This window comes from Lycorma delicatula, chromosome 9 (assembly GCF_047948215.1).
Source record: "Lycorma delicatula isolate Av1 chromosome 9, ASM4794821v1, whole genome shotgun sequence".
NCBI classification, from domain to species: domain Eukaryota; kingdom Metazoa; phylum Arthropoda; class Insecta; order Hemiptera; family Fulgoridae; genus Lycorma; species Lycorma delicatula.
In genome coordinates this window covers 17,356,207-17,384,087 of record NC_134463.1, presented here as the reverse complement: position 1 = coordinate 17,384,087, position 27,881 = coordinate 17,356,207, and the positions used below count along the sequence as shown (strand labels likewise).

General features: G+C 27.9%; 1 protein-coding gene across 2 annotated transcripts in view; it reads left to right on the top strand.

Annotated features, from left to right (window-relative positions):
• The first annotated feature begins 10,599 nt into the window (after positions 1–10,599).
• Positions 10,600–27,881, top strand: part of CCHa1 (neuropeptide CCHamide 1) — a 174,936-nt gene continuing 157,654 nt past the window's right edge. For both annotated transcript variants that reach the window (XM_075375009.1, XM_075375008.1), the window contains exon 1: positions 10,600–10,665. In XM_075375009.1, coding sequence (XP_075231124.1) covers positions 10,602–10,665 — 64 coding nt within the window. In that variant the 5' untranslated portion in view covers positions 10,600–10,601. The remainder of the gene's footprint in view (positions 10,666–27,881) is intronic.

The window sequence follows — 27,881 nt, the reverse complement described above, 5'->3', positions numbered from 1 at the left end:
TTCTAAAATCAAGGTCGAATAAAAATCTTTCAACGTCTTAAAATCTATAAATTGATTTTTTGATATCTACTTGAAGTTACACACGCCAAAAATGAAGTAGATACCTCTACATCTGTTTCCGAGAAATTAAAAAAAAGTGGTAAATTTCATTGTTATTCCATTTTAACCTTTTAAACTCAGAATCTCCAAAAACCCTTTCTTAGTGTCCATTCACAACTAAAGTAGAACGTGATACAAATTTTCATAAATTTATTTTCAGAAGATTTGCTTGGCATTGATTACTGTATAAGTCATGACTTGTTCTTTTATATACAGGTAATAAAAACGCTTATTGTTCGATAAATGTAATAAAATAATAGCAAACCACATTATACGTAGAATTTAAAGTTTCATAAAAATTATGATTTGGATTAAGGTGGAAATTTTAGTTATTTTCGGATAAAATATTAAATTTTTTTATTAGACATGAAAGTATATTTTAAACAAAAGAGAATCAATTATTATACCGTGATGGTTTTTTTTTCTTTAACAGACTTAATGCTAACTTTAATCAGATTCACAAGTAAAAATCTAGCGCTTTTTCATATTATGTTTTAACTAAGAATCAAGAATCCATAGGGAATTTTTAATTAAGATACACTGCATAAAGATAAAAAAAGGGATTAAATGAAGGTGAATGAATTAAAATTTAAAGGCAAAAAGTCTTAAAGAAGAGTTCAATTTTCACAAAACTAAAAATTATTATTATTAGTAAAATTACTAAATGAAAGGATAAGCTACAAGAATAACCAAAATACAGTGATTTTTCTTCCAGCAATTATTTTTCTACAGCTTCGAATATAAATATTACAATAATAAAAATACTAATAATAAAGTTATTAATCTTTATGTTAATTAAGTAAAACGTTCACACAATATTAATACTAGTAGGCACTGAAAGATCTTAAAAGATTATTTCATAAAAAATTAATTGCTTGTATATATAGGTGTATCATGAAGTTTTCCTGGGACTTTCATAACCTATTTTACTCGTGAAAATAATGAAAAAATTTCATATAAAAATATGTACTAAAATGCTTTGTTTGCGAGTTACAACTAGTGAAAAATTTCGTTTGGATTTCAGCTACGCCGTTGAAGTGAAATCGTATTGAAAGTTTTAGGACGTTAATTAAGAGACAAAATTAATGATTTCTTATGGTTTTTGATTCGAAAAATTGAATAAACTAGCTCCAACATCTTGAAATCTTGATGAAACATTATCGCGCAATTCAAAAACGCCGGCGTTGTCTTTTGCCTCGTGCAGTGTGTTTTCTTCGTGAGAATGTACATCGCATGATCGGGCGGGGACTCCTTCCGGAGCCGCCGGGGCAAAAATTAAGACCGTAGTCCCAGTGGGGGATCCCTTCAGGGGCAACGTAAAGACCGGATTCCCGGTGAAGGTACCCCCTCGGGGGTCTCCTTTAAGGCATGGCAAGAAAAGAGCGAGTCCCGGCTGCCTGGGTGTGGTCTTAATAAAAAAGACAACACCCAGTAAAATACGGGCCCAGGATTATTGCCCAGGTGGTTTGAGGCAATGGCACCCCGCAGAACTGAGTTTCTGTTTGAGTATGTGTCCGGCTCTGGGAGGGAGGTAAATAAAGAAAAAAAAATGGACATCACATACCGCAAAAAAATTTATGAACTTCTCAAAGATTTCAGTTTGGTTGTTTTTTTATTACCGCCGTACATTCCAGATCTGCTCCAAGCTATTTCCATCTATTTACAGAATTAAGAAGTTTCTTTGCAGGAACCGCAATGAAAAGGATGACGTCAAGACGGCTTTTGTGAATTTCTTAAAGACTTCTTTGATGACGGCATATAAAGATTAGTGCTACGATTTGACTAATGCTTGAAAAGTTAGGAGGTGATTATGAGGGAAAAAGATTAGAAAATGTAAATTATAATTCATACATTAAAGTTAAAATAAATGCAACAAAATCTGTTATAAAACAAAAACGGTTTTTACCACCCTCAGTGGTAGTCTTTATTATGTCGTTCCTTGACTTTCTTCTTTAGTTATTTTCAAAATGTAGGTTTTTAACTTTGCATTTCTTGCTAACGGCTTTTTTATTTCTCAATAATTTCATCTATTTCTGTAGACAGTTTCTAGTTTTAAAAAAGAAGTTAACATAAATAATCTGACACCAGCATCCACATTTAAAGAAACATTTAAAAAAATATATTTTACTTTTTATTTTCAATCCAATTTTATTAATATTTGTTTTGTATTTTATATATTTTTTTAAGTAGATATAGCTACATCATATACATGAAATTAATATATCAGTTCAATTAAATTCTTTTAACCAGAAATGTCAAAAAGGATTTTCTAAATAATATATTTAAAAATTTTTTTAACTTTCATGTATTTCATCATGTTTTTAAAATTTAAGACAAATAGTCTGGTGTTCTATTCATAAAAAAATGAATGCGTACTTAGCTGAGAATATGCCAGAAACATATGTACAAAAAAAAAATTGTCACAATATTTATTTTAATAAAAATGTAATTAAATTTAACTTTAAAATGTAATTTAATTTATTTAAAAATAAATATTATAATTGAATAAAAAAAAACTTGGCGATCGGTTTAACAGAACTCTAACGGAAAATGCACAACGACGGAAAATTTAATTTTGAACCATAAAAAAGCTAAATACAATTACGATATCAATTTCACTGAAGTTTGATTTGTGGGGAAAATCGAGAAAAAATAATACGGCGATAGAATTTAATATTTTAATTAAAACTGAATATAGAGTTAAATAGTGCAAATAAAAAGTTTGCAAACTGCAAATAATAACAATAAAATTAATTATCATTCTGTACACTTTATAGTTCAAATGGTTTCAACACACACACAAAGGTTTAGTTGTTTCATGTTTAATAACGGGGATAATAAAGAAACCTTCAACTTCCAGAAAAATAACCGAAACTCCCAAATTTCCCAACCTCCACACGCAGAGGAAATAGAAAAAATAATAAACACATTTAAAAATAATAAAATATGTGCAGAAGATAGTATAGTTGCAGAAATGCTGAAATATGTCAACGATTAACTAAGCGAAAAACTGGAAACCATCTTAAAAGAAATCGAGCAAAAAAAAAAAAAGAATTCCAGAAGATTGGGAAAACGCTTTAATACATCCCCTCCACAAAAAAAGGAAATAAACAAAAAAATCTACAACTACAGAAGAATTTCATTATTGTCGTCCCATACAAAGTTTTGTCCAAAATATTGTTAAGTAAAATACAATCGACAATAGAAAAAAAGATCAGAAAATATCAAGGCGGATTTACACCTGGAAGAAGTTGCACAGAGTACATTTTTTATCTTAAACAAATTTTGTTATACCAAAAAATAAAAAACCAAAAATTAGTTACAATTTTTGTAGATTTTAAGAAAGCCTACGACTCAATCCACAGGGAATCTCTACTTAAAATCCTTGAAGAAACAAAGGAAACAGAACTCAAAACATTAAAATTTCTGACAACAGAAATAAGTAGAATTCAAAAATATTTGAGAGAAATCATAACACCGAATATAATTGAAATGAATAGGTTGAAGAATAGAGTACGGAAAATGAAAACTGCCTGTCATCTCACTAAGAACATTTACAATAAAAAATCCCAGTCATATAACTCCAAATTGACGTACTATAAAACGTAGACCTACCAGAAGCACTGCATAGGACAGAATGTGTGCAGTTTTTCAGAACAAGAAACATCAAAAGTAGAAAAATAGAATTTTAAGAAATATTTATGTACCAAAATATGAAGACGGAATTTAATATAGAAAAGTGAAAAACAACTTTACAAACATGTAAAAAAAATGGGGGACTTAATCCGGAAAAGAAAATTACAGTTGTATGGACATTTACGCAGAATGAACAACCAAACACTGACAAAATAAATATTTAATTTCTACATAAACATAGCCACAAAAACCAACCGGTTTAAAGAAACAGAAACAGATCTCAAAATATTAAAAATTTTTAAGGATCTGTGTAAAGACAGAGATAAATCTATAAAAAAGTGATTAAAGGATTTAAGTTTCCAGAGAGAAAGAAAAATAAGAGCATAAACCTGAATAGATGGACGGAAGAAAAGCAACAACAGAGCAAAAGAATGAAAACCTTTTGGAAAAAGCAAAAGAAATCAAAACTATGTGAACGTCAACCGTAGTCGTCGGAACAAAACGGAAAAAAAGGGGGGACAATAATTACCACTGTTCTATGAAATAAGAAAATTCTAACTGACTTTCCAACAGTGGCGGCTCGTATCTAAAATTAGTGGGAGTGCTACTCCAGAAAATTTTTCCTGGGCCTTTTCAAGGCCATAGTTAAATTTTTCTGTAAAATAAAATCAAAAATCGAAAAAATGAATCAAATAGAATAGCTGAAATCAGGATAATAGTCTATAATTCTATATTTTATCACATTCAAGAATACGGTAAGCGCGGTACCGATTTACGTGTGGGGAAAAGGAAGAAAGAGAAAAATCGGAAAAGGGAAAATCTACAAAGGTAAAAGGGAAGAAGGGAAAACTTAAAAAAGAAAAAAGGGGAAAACGATGTAAAGAAAAAAACGGGAAAAGAAATGGAAAGGGGAAAAGAGGAATGGGAAATTAAATAATGGGGGTGAAAGAAAAATGAGAGGAAAGGGGGGAAGGGACAGGGGAAAGGGAATATGGTAAAATGAAAATGGGAAAAGGGAAAACGACATAGGAGAGAAGGAAAAAGGAAAGCGGAAAGGGAAAAGGTGAAACTGAGAAAGGGGGAAAAGAAAAGGTTAAATTTTCTGAAATTCCGTAATGTTCATTTTGTTAATGTTTTATCAAACTTTCAATTGTGTTCATTTAATCTATATATATATATATATATATATATATATATATATATATATATATATATATATATATATATTTGCTCATATCTAGAAACAGCGAAGCATTGCCGGGTCTGATAGTAAATAATAAAAATTTCAATACACAATACAGATAATATTTTTTTGTATTATTAGATAATAACTTAATAAAATGTCCGCTTAAAAGCACTATAGTCGAATGGTTCTTAATTTAAATTTTTATTTACGCAGAAACATATACACAATTAGGTTTTTTTACTAATTTACCTTCTATTTCGCTATTCTAATGTGTATTTGGACCGATTTGGCAGTCAAAGAGGGCTAGCTTTCCGCCATCTTCTGATCAGTACTGAAAAAACAACTAAATCACTTTTCATATTCCTTCCACCGACTAAACTAGAAAACGGAACGAACAAGGAACGCTCTATACACACGCGGAGTAAAAATAAAACTACCTTCCACCAGCACGCCAGGGTTGGCACTGCGGGGGCGACAGTACTCCCTCGCAGCCTGTCGTGCAGTTTCCTATGTACGCATGCGCACAATAGCCAAACACCACGAAGCTGGAACTGTGAAGCGCACAGTTCCATATAAAGTTTTTTTATCTTTTTCATAAACTATGGGATGGCTACTGATATTAAGCTTAAGGATGATATGTTGTACAAGTATAAAGAAAGAATTAAAAAAAAAGACTCATTATATTAAATTTTGTCGATAATATCAAGTGGAAATAGGGGGTGCTGCAGTTCCACAGTGCCTATACGCAAGCCGCCGCTGCTTTCTAATAAGAGGACGAAATGATTTTGCGTAAACGTTTATAGACATTATAAAAGGAATGAATAGATAAACTAAGGAAAAAGAACAGAATAAAAATTAACGATGATATCAATATTGTCATGAAATAAGAAAGAGTAGTCTAAAAAATTACAGTAAGTAAATACGTGTTAATTTTACTTCTCTAGAGAAAATAAAAACCGTTTTGGATGACGATTCCGAATGAAAAACACATTTAAAGAGTAAAACTGTCAAAACAGTGTATCAGAGGTGCGAGGGGGAACTCTAACGGAGCGAGAGAGGACCAATTAAATGTAAAGAAATGTCAAAGAAAGTTTTAAAAATAAAAGTCGGCCCAAACCATGGTACAGTTTTATCAATAATGACTTATTATATTCGTTGAAAGCCAAAATTATCTTCGTTAAACAAGAGAATATTACCACAGTTTTACAAATTAAATTGTAACATATATATCTGTACTCACCTAAGCATATTTAGGAATGAATACATTCCTCAATCAGGTATCTCTATTACGAGCGATGTCTCATATTTTCATGAATCTTAATTTTCATTAATTCTTGTTCTGCAAATTTAAATGTAATTAGAGATTATATTTGTTGAAATAGAAAAGTTATAAGTGCATAGAATTATGCATTAACAGTCCTTAAAAGCTATTGATAACAGAGGACAAATATTAACTTGTGAAGTACAGGCTGATACCGAGAAGTGCTTGAATACTAGACTAATTAATGTTGTACATTACATTATGTAAACATTATAGTAGCACGTTGAAAAAACAATTTTTCACAGAACAATGAATTATAAATTTCTTAGCAACATTCTCAATAGAATTTGTTTTCAAATTTTACATAAACTAACCTGTAAGATAATAATATATGAATGCACTAATAAACAATGAAAAAACACCACAATGTACATATCAGACAAAAAAATATATTTGTAAGCAGTAATTGGCCCCGCGGTTTTATTTGTACCACCCGATATAAGGTATAAACTACATTTAACCGTTACTGAAAAAAAGGGTTATCGACTAAAAACAGAAAAGAACAAAGTACGAAAACTCTGATAAAAATAAAGAAAGTAAAACACGTAATACCAAAAGAAATTTTCGATTCTGAAATCAAAATCCGATAAAGCTTAGCATGATTAAAATGCTACTTGCAATTCGTTTTTTATTCCCGAATTCATGACAAAACATTTTATGGAAAATTCATGATTTAATAAAAAACAAAGAAAGAAGTAAACTAAGTCGCGTTATTTTATTATTAAAAAAAGCTGCTATGAAGATACCATATTTTTACTTCTTTGTACAAAATATAGGAAGTATTGTGATCGCGGAAAATTTTGTTTTTTTGAGATTTCAACGTAAATATATATTTGACCATCCCCGAATCAATTCTGACTAGCTTCGGCGTGACGTCAGTACGTACATGTGTATGTATGTATGTGCGTATGTACGTATCTCGCATAACTCTAACACAATTAGCCGTAGTATGTTGAAATTTTGGATTTAGAACTGCTCTAACATCTATCTATTCATGCACCGCCCCTTTTGATTGTAATCGACTGAACCAAAAATCCAAAAAATTCAAAATCCAAAAAAATTTGGATTTTGATATTTTTCTTAACTGCCCTCATTGAGAGTTTTTAACGATATATGATACTTATTTTCATTGGTTCCAGAGTTAGAGCCAAATGAAATTTTAATTAAAGAAATATTTGGGTCTTACAAGGGGAAGACACATCGGTTCGAATCCGGCTTTATCTCCTTTTTTATTTTTTTATTTTTATTTAAATATATTATTTATTAATAATTATTAACTACTAATTGTAAAAAAATTACAATAAAAAATAATTCAATAATAACAATTAAAAAAAAAAAATATGAAAAAATATCAGATGTATACAAGCGTACAAGTTCATGTGGGGTCCACATCAAATTTGGTGAAACATCTAATTATTCGTTTTTGTTTTCATTTTGTTGATAGTTTCATCATAATAATTTAAAAAAAAATACTATTAGATATATATAGGACTTACATTTACTTAAAGAGTAATAAAGAGACTTACTCTATCCCAATATTTCAGGTAAGATTGTTGAATTAATAATTGTATAAATATTTGATGTTTTATAACTAATATTTTAGCAATTTGTGTAATTGTCCACTTTATTAAAGAATTAGAGGATCGTATTTCACTTTCAAATAAAATATGTTTAAATGAAGTGCAGCAAAAAATGTGTACATGTAATTTAATAGGCATATAAGGAAGTCATGTGATGTCCACACCAGATTTATTAAAAATTTAAAAAACAAAAATTACAGAATGTGATTTATTAGACATGTTTCAGTATAGAATGAATCAAGAAAATATTTTTTTATAATGTTTAATAACCCCCTAAATGCCCAAAATAAAATGGTATCCGCAAAGAATTTGGAGATAATAAGAAACTGATATAAACCAAGAAATAAAATTAAAAAATAACTAAAGGAAATTTAGCATGATAACTTAAATGAAATCAAGAAGAGATTAAAAGAGAAATGGTGGATTACGTTTACGAAAAAACAGAAAGAAATGACTGTTACTGATCCACTTTTAACGCAAAATTGACTTTGTAGAAGAGCAGTAAGACGTTGGCCGAAATTAAAAAGAAGATTTCGTAATATAAGTCTTACTACTATATTAATAACGTATTTTTTGTTTGCTTCCGACAACCGCGAAACTTACTGAACCAACCATTACGAAAATTTAACTGTACCTTTCTTATGACTCTCGGAATGTTAACACAGTTCAAACATCACCAATCTCACAACTATACAAATCAAAAATAAAAATAAAAGTATAAATAAGTAACCTAAAACCTCATTTCTTAAATTTAATGTCGTTGTCTATATCGATCATGGTCTGTGTAAATATTGACTACTTCAGACAGTTACGTGAATAATTAAATTTAATATTATCGTCCATAAAAGATCAAATTGTAATATTATGATAATAAACGTAAAAACAAAATAGTTTGATACAAAAAAATTAAAGGAATAACGTCTATTTATACAATTAACAAAGTTTTGATGATTTGAGGAATATTGAATTTACGAAGCAATCCTCACGCGAGCACTCTGTAGATTTTTGTATCCTAAACTAAGAAGTTTCATCAGGGTAACCCGTACACGTAAGAGGCATAGTAGATTCGACTTACAATTTGGTATCAATATTTTCAGGTTAATTCAGTGCAAGCATGGCCAACAGTTTTTGCCTCCGGGCCGAATTGAAAAGAACAATTTTTTCATGGGCCGAACGAAATATTAAAATTAAAAAATGTTAAATACAAAAACGGTTCGTTTAAGTAAAAAAAAAAAAAAAATTATTACGGAATTTGTTGTACTTTTATTTAGATTCATTAAAGAAAAGGTTTGTTCACAAACATAAATTGAACTGAAGATTTCTAAATATTTGTTAGTAATTTTTTTATTTAATTTCTATTTTTCATGATTCAATTGCTTATAAAAAAAAACGCTAACATTGAAGAATTTTTCGCGGGTCACATAGATTCATTACGCGGGCCTGATCGGTCCCACGTCTGTTAGCCAAGCCTGGTCTAGTGGTTAAACTCGTCATCGCAAAATCGGCTGATTTTTGAAGTCAAGAGTTCTAAGGTTCAAGTCCTTGTAAAGGCAATCCCCTTTATATGAATTTGAATACTAGACTGTGGGTACCGGTGTTCTTTGATGGTTGGGTTTCAGTTAACCACATCGGGAAGGCAATGGCAAACCTGCCAGGAAAATTCCAATTGGAATCGCCAAGTGTCGAATACGACTAAATGGCTAATTATTATTATAATTTTCATAATGCCTAGATCGCGAGGTCAAAGATAAGAAGAACTTCTAGGTCTACTAGAATTTATGATCTTAGATGATATGAATATATTCCAGAACGTTCTCAAAAACCTTAAGGCCTTGGAATGATAAAATGGAATAACAAAACTCCTGGACTTTGCTGTGCCAGGAGAAAAGTAGTTTTTGAAAACTCCAATATGCTCCTGATCTCATATTTCAATTTAAAATTTCATTTTGGGAACACAACCTTTATCTAAATATTTTATTTTATTCGGAAAATTTTGAATAGCGATAAATCTGAGAACAATAGCTCAAATATAATTACTAAATAAAAAACTATTTAAAATTTTTGAAGTTCTACACTTATATAGCGCGGGAAAAGCCATTACACGAGATGTTAATTTATTTATATTAAAATCTGAAGATGAACTGATAATTTCGAAATTACATCCTTCTTAGATAGAAGTAATATAACTAAGAGGGAAGGTTGAAAAAAAAAATAATCCGGTCGTTAACCCAGTATTTTTTCGTACATTAATCATAAAGATTTGATAACATAAAGAATAAAGCGATATTCATTTACTATACTGAGAGGAAGATGTTTTAATATTATTAATAATAAAAAATAAAAATAAAAATGAAGCATCACTCATTAAAAAGGAATACCGCATTTCTTTTAATAACAAAGTTAAAAATTTTAAAAAGAAAACTGTTAATCATATTCCCTAGTATTACCTTTTTATTAAAAAATAAGTCTGTATACAATCTAAAATCATCGACTCTATGATTTCAAGATTTTCAAATGACGTCAAATAAAATGAGGCGTAGTTGACAGATTTAATACTAGGTTTTGTCAACATAATTTTATGGAGCTTGTTCTTGTTGCCGAAGGGTTGTTTAAATGAGTAAGTACTGTATAGTTACAGTTGTGGCACATGTGATGATTGTAATTGCATGACGATGTCTCCGCCCCCCGCCTCCGCGCGCGTGACTGTGTGTTCCAGGTGATGTGGTAGGGGTGTTATATAAAACGCGTGTCCTCCCGTGTCCTCCCTTACTCACAAGGCATGATACTACCACCGTCTATCTGCAGTCTCGCCCTTCTCTGCTACCTCGCGGCAAGCGCCGCTGGTATGTAATTGTATACAATATTTTTTATTTTTTTTTTTATTCTAAATTTAGGAATATAGAAAGGTAATTTTTAATATAAAAATTAATCAATCAATAATATGTTAATAGTGCAACGAACTGGAATAAATAATAAAATCGTATAAGTCGATCACAATTAAAAAAAAAAATTAACTTTCAATTTTTGAGTTAAGTTTGTAAAAATGTAATTATATTTCAAAAAAAAAGTAGTTTTAGCATAGCTTACTACTCTATGAAAATATACATTAAATTAATCAAAATATGAGCAACAGGTCTTAAACGTAACCGTAATTTGATGTTATTTCTTAACAATCAAGGTGTTATAATTTACGAAAAATTAAATAAATATATTATTATATGTAAATTTCTAAACTGTTTTTATTTTTTCAAAAAAAAACAACTTATGTATTTTCAAAATAAAGTGTATTAATTTTATTTGGGTCTTGTGTTTAACAGTTTTATATAAGTAAAAGAAAAACTTCGCAAAATTTTTGCAGAGTAAAATTTTGTAAAACTTTTATAAAAGAGTTTAGTAAAATTTAGGCCTTCCTACTAACCATAAAATTTAAATTTATACACATAAAATAGATTAAATATTTATTTATGTATGTAAAAATATACATATATTACATAGACATTTTTTTAAGAAAATTCTATTACATTTATTTTTTTAATAGATTAAAAATTAAAATTCATTCTATAATGATTTTCTACACCGTCGAAAAACAAATTTGATCCTGTACTAATTAATTATGTCATAAAGTTTCATAAAAGATATTAAAAATAAAAATCTTAAAATTAGAATATTCTGGGTTATTTAGATCCCAACAAAAAATATTTTTTTTAAAAATCTTTACCGATGTAATAAAATTATGAAAATTAGTTTCACCATGATAACGATTCATTCATAAAAATACGTAAATGTAAAAAAAAAATTCAGTTCAAAGATAAAATTATTAAAATTTTAAGTTTTAAGAATAATTCATTTTAATTCTAAAATACGTTTTTAAAACTTTTTCACATTACTTAAGAAAAAATAACTTTAAAATATTTAAAAATTCTAGAAGTGCATTCTTTTATAAAAAATAAATGCATAAATAAATAGTATTTATTTATAATAAATTTTTAATAAAAAAAAAAATGCACGAGTGAAATTTCAATTTAAACTTCTTTTCGAAACATAAGACCTTTAATATACTCAACTTTATTCGTTTATTTTAAAATTTACTAAATCCTTTTACTGTACTCCTAATAAATTAAGCGCTCCAGAGATATAAAACCAAATATATATTTACTAACATATGTATGTATATGTTGGTATACATACGTACAAACAGAATCATGTAACCTAAATCTTAACTTTTTTTTTTAATTCAGAAGATCCAAACACTAGACGAAAAATATAAATTTATTTAGAATATAATTTTTTTGTCTACAAAAATAATATTCATATTGTTCTTTAGTACAACAGTCGGTAAAGTTACTAAAATAAAATAAATAAATTTAAAAAAAAGTTAACTAACTTCTTTATAATGCTACCATCTTTTTAAAATAATTATTAATTTATAAAAAAAAAAACTACTTTACATAAAATAAATAAAAGGATATTATTTTTAAAAGAATAATCTAAGAAAACACCCTTACTGATTAGATAAAGGCAATCCATATGCAAAAAAAAAAAAAAATCTCAAAGAAATATACAATATTACAAGTATAATGAAATATGAAAGATTATTACATTACTTGTCTCTACACTTAAGATTAATCTTTGTTTAATACTAAGACTATATACAAATGGTTATAATTGAAAAAAAAAATTATTTAAATAATAAAATTATAAATAAATTTAATATAATATATTTATTATATTAATAAATTTAATTAAAAATAAATTCATATAAATATTAACACTTCAGAAACTTGTCGGCAATCTTTAGCAAATTTTTATTGAAGTACGTGTATAAAATTTATTACATTTAAACAATAAGGAAATTTATATATTATTATTTTCTAAAGATAATTTCTGAAAAAAATATGGAATAAATCTTCAAAAATATTTTCTTCATAAAATCTGTTACGAGATAAAATACTTTTACTTTATGCTTAATTATAATAATTTCATTTAAAAGCGCGGGCTTACAACGGTATTTGCCTACTAAATGAAAACATCAGAAATTTCTTTTCTTAAATTAAATTTTATGTATAATTTTATTAATAATATTTATAAACGCTGTAATTTACTACAAACAAAATAACCGCTAAAAAAGCCTACACTGAAATTAATTTAATTTCCGTTATATTTTACATTAAAGGAACCGCCCTTAATTTCTGCTTTAAATTTTATATAATATATAACTTATTCAGCAAAATTATATTCGATTTTTTGATTAAAAACTTGTGGTTATAGTAAAACAAATCAGAAATATAAAACTATAAAAAATTCTTTTAAGATAAAAAATAAAGAAAATGTTACAATGAACAATTAGAGAAATTGTGATATATGTCAGGAGCATGACCGTGAGGTGAACCGATAATTGTAAAAACCTACTCAACACGACTATCCGCTACACGGAAGTATCTTATTTGTATTTATCAGCTACTTCCAGTTTAATTTTTCACTGGAAACTAATAAAAATATATAAGGACATTTAGATATTCCAGCTGAAGGAAATATTTAAATTCCCGAGCCGTTCAATTCTTAGCACAACTATTTTCGTAATTACTAGGGAAAATTCTCGTATTGTATTAAATACTACACCAAAATTTTATTTTGGATTGGGAAATTATATACGAATAAAATGTTAGCTAATAAAATTACCTGAAAAAAATATCAATTATATTTGTAAAATATAATTTAAAATAAATATAATTAAAAAAATATAAAAAATTCAGAATATATTTATAAATTTCCTGAATTTTTTTTTAGAAGTTAAATTTAACTCTCCCGAATATACAATTTAAAAAATAATATTTTTTTGCTATTTTTATTTTTTAATTTATTTTCTTATAAAAAATAAATAAAATTATATAATTAATTTTTTTAAACAAGAACTATATTTTTAAATTCACGCAAATTCAAAAACATGCTAAGAAATAACTATCATACAAAAAAAAAAATGTTTTTAAATATAGTAAAATAATAGATATAAAAATATTAATGCTTTATTGTATCATTTTTAGAATAAAATTGTCTTTTATTCTCCCTACAGTAGTATGTAAAAAAAATCTTTTTTTAACTTACATTTTTAATCGATAATTTGTTGTAATACATAATTACTTGGCACATTTATTTTGATAAACTGACCAATACAATCCTTACGTCAAAGATAAATTAATATTTTTAAATAAAAAGTCTAACACAGTTCACAGTACACAGTGTAGGACTTTACCCTCACGCAGCTAAAGACGCGTTCCGGGAAAGTCCTACAATTTTGGGTTGTTTCTGATACACGGCTTAGACACACAACTTAATTAAAAATATTTATTATTTTATTTAAATATAATATTTATTCGTTTATTTAATCCAATAAACTAAAGCGCGCGCGCGCACCGTATTTAACACACGCGGGTATAGCGATACTAGTGGTGACGGTCGGCACTAACTAAAATAATATAATTTCACAACTTACGTAAAACAAATCTCATTTGTACGGTCGAAAGACTGGTATAGCCGCGAGACTTAACGTACCAGGTACCAAAAGGGCGATCAAGTTCAAGACCCAGCCAGACAAAGTTACTTTACTTTTTTACAATTTAAATATTATTAATTTATTTAATTCTATCGCTCACATGTGATGTTACAGCATAACAGTACTTTACAGCATTATTTGGGATGGGGGTGAGTATTTTTTTTGTGCAAATAATGTTATTTTTTAATCGTTAACAAATACGTGTAAGAAAAATATAACGTTAATCAGGAGAAATCTCGAGATACTGAGAGTTATCTAGTTCTACAGCGTCAACCTTTAAGTTGAAAATTTAATGGCATCTTACCCCATACATACAAATAATCTGACCAAGTTTGGTGTAAATGGGTCCAGTAGTTCTGCAGATGTAAGGTGATTTAGAGGCAAACACCGAACACACACGTGCATATGAACATTAACATCCGGAAAATTTCTATCCGGTGTCTTGATTTTTTGGGTCCTTAGGTGTCAAAACGTCAAGATCCGGTGAAAACCGCATATGTCCAAATTGGACCGATTACAATTATTTCCCTTTTAGAACTATAGCTACCTAAACGGGAAAGTAAAATGTGATTCATGACAGACCCAGATGTTGTAACGAAAATGATTTGCCGGCAAATTATTTTATAAGTTGTAGTCCCCAATATAATCAATATTATTTATAATATTACGTGATATTCCTATTCCTTCTCACAGCAATTTATGCAGGAGTTATTTTAGATTAATGTTTCCTTTTAAATACTATTTTACCTGCGCTGTCATTATAATGATAACTTAAAATTAATAATAACATTCTCTTATTTTGCTTCTTTCTTATCATAACGGGTTTTAAAAAAAAATAATTTAACTATTTTTAAGTTATCAACAACAAAAATATTTTCACAAGGACTGAGAAGGTGATCCATCTTCAACGTCAAATCTGGAGGACCAGGTAATTTTTTATACGGGCTTTCTTCCGCTAATCTCTGATGCCATAAAATATACAAACAAAGCCTTTTGACATATAACAACAAAGCAGCAGTACTAATTTTTTCCGCTACTAGTATTTTATTCCCTTATCCACCATCTGTGAAGGCGCTGTTGAAAACTACCATACCCAGACTGGACGATAAAAATACATATCTCTGCGAATTGACGGGATTAATAAATATGAATAATTTTTTTTCTTATAATAATAAAGCTTGTTACTGAATATAAAGATAAAAGGCGCCTAGTATATTTCGTTAATTTAATACTGCACAAGGCATTACATTTTCAGCTACAATTAATTTTATAAAAAAATAAATATATTACTAAAAACAATGTAATAATTATTGTGGGAATATAAATATGAAAATCTATTAAAACAATAACGCTCATTAAAACCCGGCCGGTAGAAACAGAATAATAAAAAAATCATTAAGAAAAAAATTAATAAAATATAAATTACTTAGATATTTAACTACAAATAGTGTAGTAAAACAAAAATTTTAAGAATATTCTTTTAAAATTCATCATTTTTGGCTTCATACAATTAACAATAATTATCTATAATGCGATATTAATTATTTACATTATTAGAAATTTAATTCAAACATTGAACCGTTCTCTACAACGTTAGTCAACATAATATTAGCGTATTTTGACCTTAATTTTTTTATATCTTTTTATAATAATAAAATTTTATGTTTCAAAATGCTATAAGTATTATGTTATAACTAACAAAATCATCTAAAAATTTTATTGCCATACAGTACGATTATTATAGTTCAACGAGTTTAGTATAATAATAAACACTTTAACTTTCGTAGCAGAGTTAGTAACTTTTCCACTTAACTATAACTATTCAAAAATATTAAAGAAAATTTATAATTACTCTTTCAAACGGCTTTCTATATGCTGCTATATTATATAAATTAAAACTCATAATATCATCAATAAATTTTTAAAATTTAATAAAATATACTACATTTATTTAAATAAAAAAAAGAGTAAATCATTAAAAAAAGAGTACATCATAAAACATTAATGACTATAAATGTGATTGTGTATCTGTTACGCGCAAATGGGTATATTATTTTAATCTCTATTTTAAATTTAAAAGTAAATTCTACCTGATATAACAGTTAATAGAGTAACAAGCTGATTTAGAAAAGTTTCTGAATTACATTTTCATTTAAATGAAATAAAAAAAGTTGTTTTTTGTACTTTTTTCGCTAAAAAAAATACGTACTGAAATTTAAGGAAATCTGAATAAAAAAAAATTCTTCAAATAATTATTATAATTTAAACATGGACAAAATATAACAAATAATATAACGTACTTAGAAGGCTTTTACCCGATAATCCTGGAAGGTTCAGTAGGCCGTCATGAAATTATCTACATAACACATTATATAATCAATACAATCAGTTGTGTTCGAAAATTAATTAATTTATCAGGTTTATCGTAAAACATGCAAAAACTATTATTTTTTCTTTTTAAGGAGAGAATAAACGTTAAAAATACTGGAAAAAATATTTTCATCAAATACTTTTTTTGCTGTACTTTTTTCTCTGAAATTTCCTGAATAAGTTGATTTTTTTTCTAAGTTATCTCTAAGGAAATAGAAAATTTTATGATAAACCTACACATCATAAATGCCCGATTGGGGAGGAATCTTGGTACTTTTAAAATTTACCACGCAAGCACGTGGTAAAATTCCTGAGAAACATAAAAGAAACTAAGAAAACACCGATCAGCTTGTTTGTTTTGCAGAAAATTGCCCCTATACCGGTATATGGAAGACTAACAGAAAGATAACTGCTTTCAAGATGCACTAGAAGGCTAACCCAAAACGCTAATGGAAATTTAAATAATTTCATGTGACGAAGATATAACAAAACCTGGAATATTTCTGGAAAAATCGTTGAGACGGCCGTATCAGAGGGATCGCCAAAGGTACTTAAAAAAATTTGATGTGGACAACACATGACTTCCTTGTACGCCAATTAAATTAATTATATTTACACATTTTTTTTTTTTTACATTATATAATATATATAGTATATTTATATTTATATTTATTATTGAATTATTATTCATCGTAAATTTTTTTTACAATGGGAGTTTAATAATTATTAATAAATCAATATATTTAAATTAAAAAAAAAAGTTAAAAAAAGGAGATGAAGTCTGATTCGAACCGATGTGCCTTCCCCTAAGATTCAAATATTTCATTAATTAAACATTTATTTGACTATAACTCTGGAACCAATGAAAATAAGTAAAATTTATGATATATCGTTGGAAATCTCTCAATGAGGGCTTATTACTGCAGTTAAGAAAAAGTCCAAAATCAAGATTTTTGGATTTTGGACTTTTCTGGACACTTTGTTTCAGTCCATTGAAATCAAAGAGAAGGTGCACAACTAGATGTTACAACAGTCCTAAATACAAAATTTCAACATCCTAAGGTTAATCGTTTCTGAGTTATTCTAGATGCATACATACTACGTACGTTCAGACGTCACGCCGAAACTAGTAAAAATGTATTCAGGGATGATTAAAATGGATACTGACGTTGAAATCTGGAAACCGAAATTATTCGCGATCACAATAATTTTTAAAAATTGTAACCAAAGTCTTATATTTAAAATAAAAACAGCCTTTAATGTATACTCCCCCACCCTTAATGCAACATACGTTTGGAAATTAATCAACATATAAAACTGAGAAAGAGATTCTTATTGGATTCTCATCGAAAGAAACGATTTGGATGACTGTTTATTAAAAAGTATGTTGAAGAACTTCTACAATGGTCCCGATTTTTTTTCTATATAGTAGAAGATTTACTTCAAACGAAAAATTATTACATTATCTATTATGCGGTTTGAACATTTTTTTCAATGTCATTGGTTAGTATTAGAATTTTATAGCATTCTAATAAATATCCTACATTTTCAAATAATTTTCAAGTATAAATAAAATAAAATTAATAAGAGAAAAAAAGTATTCTCGCATATCTCAAAACTTTAAATCACGCCCAGCAACAACTTACTTCGTTTCTCCGTATTCCTTTTTTTTATTTTTATGTAAAGTTTGCTTTCTCGCCTTTATATTTTTCTTGTGAACGGCCTTCTTTTATATTTACAGCATTTATAGTATATTCGTCCGTATTGTAAACAAAAGTAATTATTAAACAATAAAATATACGAAAACTTAAAAAAACCGCAATAAAAATTAATAAGGATTACTTTTAATTATTTTTGGTCTTTTTTCTGAGCGCGCACGCGAAGTGGTAAAACTTTTACGCGAAATGATGGATCCGGTTATTTTCTCGTATTAAAGAAACAGAGAGAAACAAAGATGAATTAATTGAAAAAACATAAAATAAATATATGTATATATAATTCATTGATTTATGGCTTATCTATACTATTATTTTATTATTTTCATTAATTTATTACTTACCTATACTATTATATAAAGTGGAAGAGGGTTTATTTTTTTTTTAAGAATAAACGAAAAACTACCCGATCTATCGTTATTAAATTTTTAGCTATGTTTCTTGGCATAACTGAAAAGGTTTTTGGATATAGTTCATCTCGAAAAAATATATATATGCAGTACTGAAGGTTTGCCGGTTGAAGCAAAAACTTTCATGAATTGAATTAATGAATTGTGAAAAGTGTTTGAAGTGAAAGATTCGAAACAATTGAATGAATATTATTACATAATAATTAATTTTACAATAAATAGAGAAATCTATCTATATCTATACTATTATATAAAGAGAAAGAGGGGTTTTTCCTCAAAAAAAAAAACTGCCCGATCTATCGCTACTAAATTTTTACCCATGTTTCTAGGCATAACTGAAAAGGTTTTTGGATACATTTCATCTCGAAAAATGTCTAAAATATAAATATATAATGCAGTAGTGGAGGTTTGCCGGTTGAACCACAAACTTTAATGAATTGTGAACTGTAAGTGTCCACCACTGTTTGAACAGGGCTTGTATTGATTGATTATGAACATCAAAAATCAATTTCTAGATTTTTTAGTTTCATTCCGAGTTTCGTGTTAAAATTGATTTTTGAATTTTTTAAAAAACCTGTTCAAATCTAGACTATAATAAATGAGATATTCAGTAGACTTGGGCTTGAAAATACTCTTGAAATAAATATTAAAAAACCATTTTTGGTATTTTTTTAATTCTGATTTTTTTAAAGGGTACAAAGGTATACGGTGCTGTAGCACAGCCACTGCCACCGTTACTGTATGTATGACTGGCTGCACCTACCACGATTACTTTATTAATAAATATAAAATAAAAAGATTGACCGTTACGAGAAACGCAAGTAACCATAAAACGCGGACGAAGCTGCGACGGGAAGCTAGTATTTATATATATATATATATATATATATATACATCCTATGTTTTCTAAGGTTCACTGAATTCTTCAGATTTGATTTTTCAGCGTGAACTTTTAGTACGATTGAATATAATTACTCCAAAATTTAAATGAAGAACCTTTATCAACATTTAAAAATGTACGAATAATTAGAATAGTTTATATATTTTGCAAAGGCAAACTTCATTTTCAAAAAAATGAAAGTTTATTATTATTTTTTAATTTTTAACCCACTTAAAAAAAAAAAACAGGTTTTGTATTCGAACCGTATATTTTGTTTGTTTGTTGGCACATAACTTTTTTCCTATTAAAATAACTTTTTTCGATTGAAATAAGTCTTATTGCAATCGACGCAGCTGCTTTTCGCCATGGTACCATGACGTTGAAAAAACTTCTTAAACACCAAACATCGGTCTGAATTACCGAAAGAAATTTTTTTCGCCGTGAGGCGGGTAGATAGGGTCAGTGGGAATCCTGATATTCTATATGTATGGGTCACGTTAGAAGATGTAATATGTCTTCCTTAGGGCAAGTAACGTGAGTTTTTGTACAAGATACGTAGCAACGTTAATAAAAAATCGAGATCTCTCGTCTTAAACCTTTAAGACTAAGAACGAATGACATATAGATAAAATATACAGCATCGGTAGGAACAGTGGGAATCTTATAATTCTACGTACGTGCACCACATTACATGGTCTTAATTACGGGTCCATTTTTTAAAAAAAATAATTATTATCTATGATAACAAATTAAAATTATAATAATCAAATAGATTATATATATATATATATATATATATATATATATATATACACACACAATGAAGGACTGAAAAAAAAATGAAAAGGATTATATAAAAAAGTAAATTCTAATTGCTCTCTCTCTCTCTCTCTCTCTCTCTCTCTCTCTCTCTCTCTCTCTCTCTCATGTAATAGAGGCATGACGTGATAGATAGCATGTCACGACATGATACCATATCATGATAGATCTACTTTTTTTTTTGAGAAAAAACGTAGATTATGCATTATGCATTAGATCAATGCATAATAGGTGTCTTGAATGTCTCTAATTGATCTGAAGGAGAGAAAGAGAGAGAGTGAGAGTGAAAGAAAGCTCAACAGCAATTAACTCCTCTCTATACTGCCTTTACTCTGGCTAGAACCCTGTAACAGCAGTCGATTGATGATAATGATAAAGAAATGTTTTTATAGCAAGTGAAAAAATGCCATGCCTGACGGGGACTCGAACTAAGAACCTCTGAATGAAAGATAAGAATTGCTACCATTCCGTCACGGACTGGCAGCGTGTGGTAGCCGTACAGACATGGCTGTCTACATGTTAAACGATCTTTTTTTAATACTTATTAAATAACTATAATTATAAAATCATTTTAAATTATTAGGGTTTAATTTTTTTTTATTTTCAATTTATTAATACCTTAAAATAAATATTATAATCTTATATATTTATTAAACTTTATATAAAATCGGTAAATGTATGTGTATGAAATTTTTCATACAAAAATCCAGGAACAGAATTTCTTTTTAACTCGAATCTAGATCCAAGATTAACAAAAACGATAGTTTTAATCTTGGAAAATGGAGAATTACAAAGGAAAGACTAAAAAAAATAAATAAATAAATAAAAACGCATTAAAACAAAACAAAAGCACTTTACATGCAGAGTATGTGGTTAGGAAAATATCTGAACAAAATTTTCAATAAAAAAGTTAAAGTCATTATAGAACGCTATCGTTGTTTAAACTAAACACGTAAAAAATGAGGTATTTACTGTAAACATAAATGTACTTTACTTTTAAAATTTAAATGGCAAGAACAAATCCAATTATTTAACTTTTATTTTGTATTATTAATTTGATTTAATAAAATTATTTACATTTTTAGAAACATGTTCATTTTTCATTGTTAATTGAATTGTTGATTTTTGATTGTTAATTGAATTGTTCATTTTTAAATGTTTTAAACTGTTAAAAATAAATAATTTTCTCCCGGGTAAGTGGATAGAGTCTACTTATATAAAAAAAGAAATTAGCATTCTATTATTATATAAAAAGCCTATCTGAAAACATATTCAATTTTTCCAGCCCTTACGTCAACTACTTCCGTTGAGTAACTAAAAATATTCTACGCAATGATTTTTACCGACTGATTAAGAACGAGTGATATATAAATATAAAAGTAGCCTTAAGGTTTAAAAAGATAAAATACAGAGATTATAGCACTGTTTATTTATCTTAAGAAATTACAATTTAACATTCTTGCAGTCTATTAAATCTGAACTATTTTTTCACAGAAAATAAATTTGATAATTTTATTACATTTTACCTGTAGAATCCATATAAAAATTAATTACCTTCGGAAATCTATATTTATTAATTTAGTTAGGTAATATACTTTGTAAAAAACAAAAATTTTTCTTAATTTTTAATTTTCAGTAGTAATCACTATTTAAAGGAAAAATAAAATGAAATTTAAAAAAAAGAAAATGCTTTTCGATAAAAAAATTTACATTAAAATTTAACAGGGAAAAATATGTAATGATACATTTTTAGAGAGATTTCATAATAAAGCTACCTATTGTAATGGGAACCATGATTCGACTTCCGGAAAATTTCGACATATATTCGCATTTCACATCCCCCACACCCCAAAACCACTGTCAGCTAAAAAATTTGTATATTTATATATATATTACTTTATTGTGGACACGAATACTGTCGTAATTTTGCGCCAATCACTTTCAAATTGTTCCTTAAAAATAACTTGTACCAAAATCTCAGTCGAGTTCGTTAAAGGCCAAAATCGGACCATGGGGATAGAAATGGAGGGCTTTTTCGAAAAAAAAAATAGCGCTATAATTTCTTATTAAGTAGTATCGAATTCGTAAATATCGAACTCTTTGGATAAGGGCATAAAACTTATTTAAATAAATTGTTTTTACATCATCAACCATTGGCCCAGGGGGATGAAAAAACGGGATTTCGAAGACAAAAAGAACCATACCTTCCTTAATAAGCATAGAATCGAATCGGTTTAAAGTGGTCGTTAGTCCTCTAAACATTACCTAGAACGTTTGTCTGAAAAAAATTTTTGATATGACCAATTCTTACGGCAAGGGATGACCAAAATGTTGCTGGAATTGTGAAGGTAGGATTGTAAGAAGGTAGGTGGGCTTGTCTATACTAAACATGTGAAACTTTTTTTCACATGCAACCGTTATCGTATTGGGTAAATTTGAAGTTTTTCTTAACTTTAAGGTGGAAATCTTTTTTATCCTGTAAGCACCGGTTGAAATCTACCTTCGCTTCGCCTTCCAGCGCGCCGAAAGGGGATTGTTTTTTTAAAAATAATTAACTGCATTCTCGAAAAGTTAAAAACTTAATTATATAAGTTTATATGTAGAATATTAAAGATTAAAAAAAACTTAGAAAATATTCCAAATTATTGCCGAAATTTACTGGATTCTAAGAAATGAAAAAATAAATAAATTGTATTTTTAATTAAAAAATTTGACAAAAATACAATGATTTTTGTGAAAAGTTTCTCTAACCAAAAAAAAAAAAAAAAAAAAACAATAAACAGACGAAAATGTATGAAAAAATCCAAACTGCCCCACAACATAGAAAATGAGTTTTTTTCTAAATTGGTTTATACTTCAGGATCACGCATACACGTACAAAATAAGTTTTAAAAGCAACCAAAGAAATATTCAAATCAAAGTAGAAATGCTGTTAGAAAAAAGTACAGTCACTTTATATAAACATGCAATGTTTATCATCCAAGTATTTCATTTGTTTGGACAGCGATCGAGATTCCGAACAGTAGCAATGGAAATTCTTCTTTCCTATTTACAAACACCTCTTTTCCATTCATAAATACTCTGCAAATATATCCGTAACGTACCAAAGTTATACAATTAAAAAAAAAAGTTTATCGTTTCAGAAAGTTGAAATCGCAATTTAAAAATCTGATGTTGGCACCAGATGACTTTTCTGTATGCTTGTTAAAATACACATACACATTTTTTGCGCCACTTCATTTCAACTTATTTCATTTGAAAGTCAGAGACAATCCTCTAATTCTGTAATAAAGTGGACAATTACGCAATTGCTAAAATCAAAATTTAAAATGATGTTAAAATTTTTTTAACATCAAATATTTATACAATTATTAATTCAACAATCTTACCTGAAATATTAGGATAGAGTAAAAGTCCCTTTATTACTCTTTAAATAAACGTAAGTCATATCTATCTAATACTGTGTTTTTTAAAATTATTATGATGTAACTTTCAAGAAAATGAAAACAAACACGAATAAACAGATCCTTCACAAATTTGATGTGGACACCACATGACTTACCTGTATGCCTATTAAATTACGTACACATTTTTTTTTTTTAATGAAAAGTACATACAATTTTATTTCATAAATAACTTGTTATATTTTTTATCGTTATTATTTATTATATTTTTTTTTTTACAATCAGAAATTAATAATTATTAATAAATCAGTATATTTAAATTAAAAAAAAAAAGTTAAAAAAAGGAGATAAAAGTCCCAAACCGATGTGCCTTCCCCTTATAAGATCCAAATATTTCATTAATTAAAATTTTATTTGGCTATAACTCTGAAACCAATGAAAATAAGTACCACTTATAGATATTGCTGAAAAGCTCTCAATGAGGGCTTATTACTGCAGTTAATAAAAAGTCCAAAATCCCAAAAAATTGGATTTTGGACTTTTTTGGATACTTTTGGTTCAGTCTCAAAAGGGGAGGTGCACAACTAGATGTTACAGTAGTCCTAAATCCAAAATTTCAATATACTCCGGCTAATCGTTTTTGAGTTATGCGAAATACATACGTACATATATATATATATATATATATATATATATATACACACACACACACAAGTGCATACCAACGTCACGCCAAAACTAGTCAAAATAGATTCAGGGATGGTCAAAATGGATATTTCCGTTGAAATCTGAAAACCGAAATTTTTCGATCACAATACTTCCTTTACTTCGTACAAGTAAGTAAAAACAGATGAAAATGGATAAAAAAAAATCAAAAAATGCCACATAATATTAAAAAACTTTTTTTTTTTAAATTGGTATACACAAAAGGGTTACGTATACAGTATACTAAAAGTCTGATACTTAAATAAAAATCAAATTTTCAAAAGCACCAAATAAATATTCATATCATAGTAGAAATGTTGTTAGGAAAGAGTACAGTCACTTTACATAAACATTCAATGTTTATCATCCAAGTATTTCATTTGTTTGCACAGCCATTACATTAATAAAAGTCTATATTCTTCTCACCAAACGATCGAGATTCCTAACAGTCGTAATGGAAATTTATCTTTAATTTGTGTCTATTTTCAGACACCTGTTTTCCATTCCTAAATTAACTGCTAATATATTCGTACCGTACCAAAGTTATAAAATTTAAAGAAAAAAAAAGTTTTATCATTAAATAAAGATGAAATCGCAATGTAAAAATTAATGAGTCAGTATTGGGATCAACAATCGGAAAATTTAAAAAAAATACTTGAAAGAAAATCATGTTCTTACATATACAAAATGATGCACAAAGAATGTAACAAACTTTCATGCCCGGTGAAAATAAAGAAGAAGATTCACAAAACATAAATTCGAAAACGCTTCGCTAGCGAGTGTCGTTTGGATTTTGAAATGTCGACATTTGTAACAAAAAACCAGATAATGAAATTTCTGACCGATATATTTCCTTTACATTTTATAACTATTATTATCTGTAGGGCGTGCCTATGGCACGCCTCCGCAGCTAGGTCCTCCTGCCGGGTTGTCCTGGCGGGCGGCGTCTCGGAGTAGGATTATTAGGTGTCCAAAATTGATTTCCTTTTGTGTAAAACTGTTTTTTTTTTTTTTTTTCTAATGATGTAAATTGATCAAGGAAAAGCGAAAAAATATCAGCAAATCTTTCCAATTAAATCTAGTTTACAACGGTTTAGGCATCTTTAAAGATTGCACACTGAACATTTTCATCAAGATCTCTAATATCCATATGCAAATTCACTCAATATGAGAGCTGGAAGCTTAAATATAAATTAAATTAATTTATTTTTTATATATTATATTCAATTTACGAAATAAATTATCGTGAATAGGAACTATCCTTCCATGACACAGTAACAAAAGAGAAGTTGGCTTCAAGATCAATAAATCGCTAAGGTGGAAGTATAGGATTTAAAATTCTTCTAATTTTGACCATTATTGTTTCTTATAATTTTAACCTTTATTGTTTACCACTTGATTTGACCCACGTGTTTTGCCTAAATGTATGTTTAATAGTAACTACAAGACCAAAAAAAAAATCATATATACGATTCTAATTGGAAAATCGATAGTATTTTCAGCATCGATTTTTTTTGTATCGAAAATAGTTGTGTTTTAAGGCCTGCTACGATTTTGAATTAATGAATTACGGTAGTAAAATTTATTAATTTATTTTATAATTATTACAAGACTGACTAACAATAGAGCATTAGACAAATTCATTTAATAAGAATAACAAAAAAAGTGAAATATATTTATTTTTACAAATAAAAAAGGAGGAAATGAAACATGAGTGTTAACATAAATAATCGATTTTATGAAGAAAAACAATCAAATAAATAAAAAATTATTAATATATATTTCGCACATATATCGATATATAATAACAAGTATACATCTGAACACCACGAGACATGTACTAACGAATCGGGATTTTCCGCTAGTGATCGGTACATTCAAGTGCTAAGCAAAGGAGGATGAACACACAGACAGATAGACACGCATACAAATTAAGTTTAGCAGGTAGGTAATACCAACCCACCGGATTGGTCTAGTGGTGAACGCGTCTTCACAATTCAGCTGATTTGGAAATCTAGATTTCCAGCGTTCAAGTCCTAGTAAAGTTAATTATTTTTATACGGATTTGAATACTAGATCGTGGATACCGCTGTTCTTTGATGGCTGGGTTAAAATTAACCACACATCTCAGGAATGGTCGAACTGTGAGACTGTAAAAGACTGCACTTCATTTAGCCTCATACATATCATCCTCTGAAGTATTATCTGAAAGGTAATTACCGGAGAATACACAGGAAAAAGAAAAAAAAGAAAGGGTAGGATATAGCTGCAATAGAGCTAGAGCTGGGAAAGTTAAAAAGTGAAACAGATTTATTATTCATATTTCCAAATAAAATTGGCATGGGATATTTATTATTTTTAGAATAGTTATGCAAATTCTAGAGGTAAATCGTTATATCTTTATTTAATGTATTCTAAATAATTAACCTCCTTTAAAATATGTAATCTTTCTTTTCTATTTATTTTATGCTATTTCTGTAAATTTTTATCGAGTAATTTTTTATAAATTAATTTTTTTTAAATTCCTGTTAATATTAAATTTTATTTTAATATTTTTTTTCAATATTTCCACATTTTTGTATTAAGTTATTTTTGCTACACCATAACTAACCTTTTCTTGTATTTTTATACTGTTGTATTTTGAGACTTTTTGGGTAACTGGATCTTTTTAAATAGAACGGCGTCTACGATTCGGCATTTTGTTTTCTTTAAATCATCATATATGCCGCATCTTTTGTTGCATAAAAATCAATCCAGCTGTTCTTGACTTATACTTGTACAAACAAAAAACACAACCAAAACATATTATCCTTTCATTATCTATCTATCTATCTATCTATATATATATATATATATATATATATATATATATATATATAAAGAACATGTTCTGACTGATTCAACAACGCCTAGCAAAACTACTACTGATGAGAATATGTATACATTTTCTTACTGTGTAAGTACACACTAGGAAAGGAATTTTGAAATCTCGAGTTTAAAGGGTTAAAATAAAATAACAATGAAATTTACTACCTGTTTAATTTCTAGATAACAACGTGATTTTTGGTGTATATAATCATCATGTGAATATCTAAAAACAAATTTATAATTTTTTTGAAATTCAACCTTGAAAGGGGAGAAGAAAGAAAGGTAAAAGATTTTTAAAAATGCTTGCAAAATTTTCCCATTTCCGACTATACTAAACG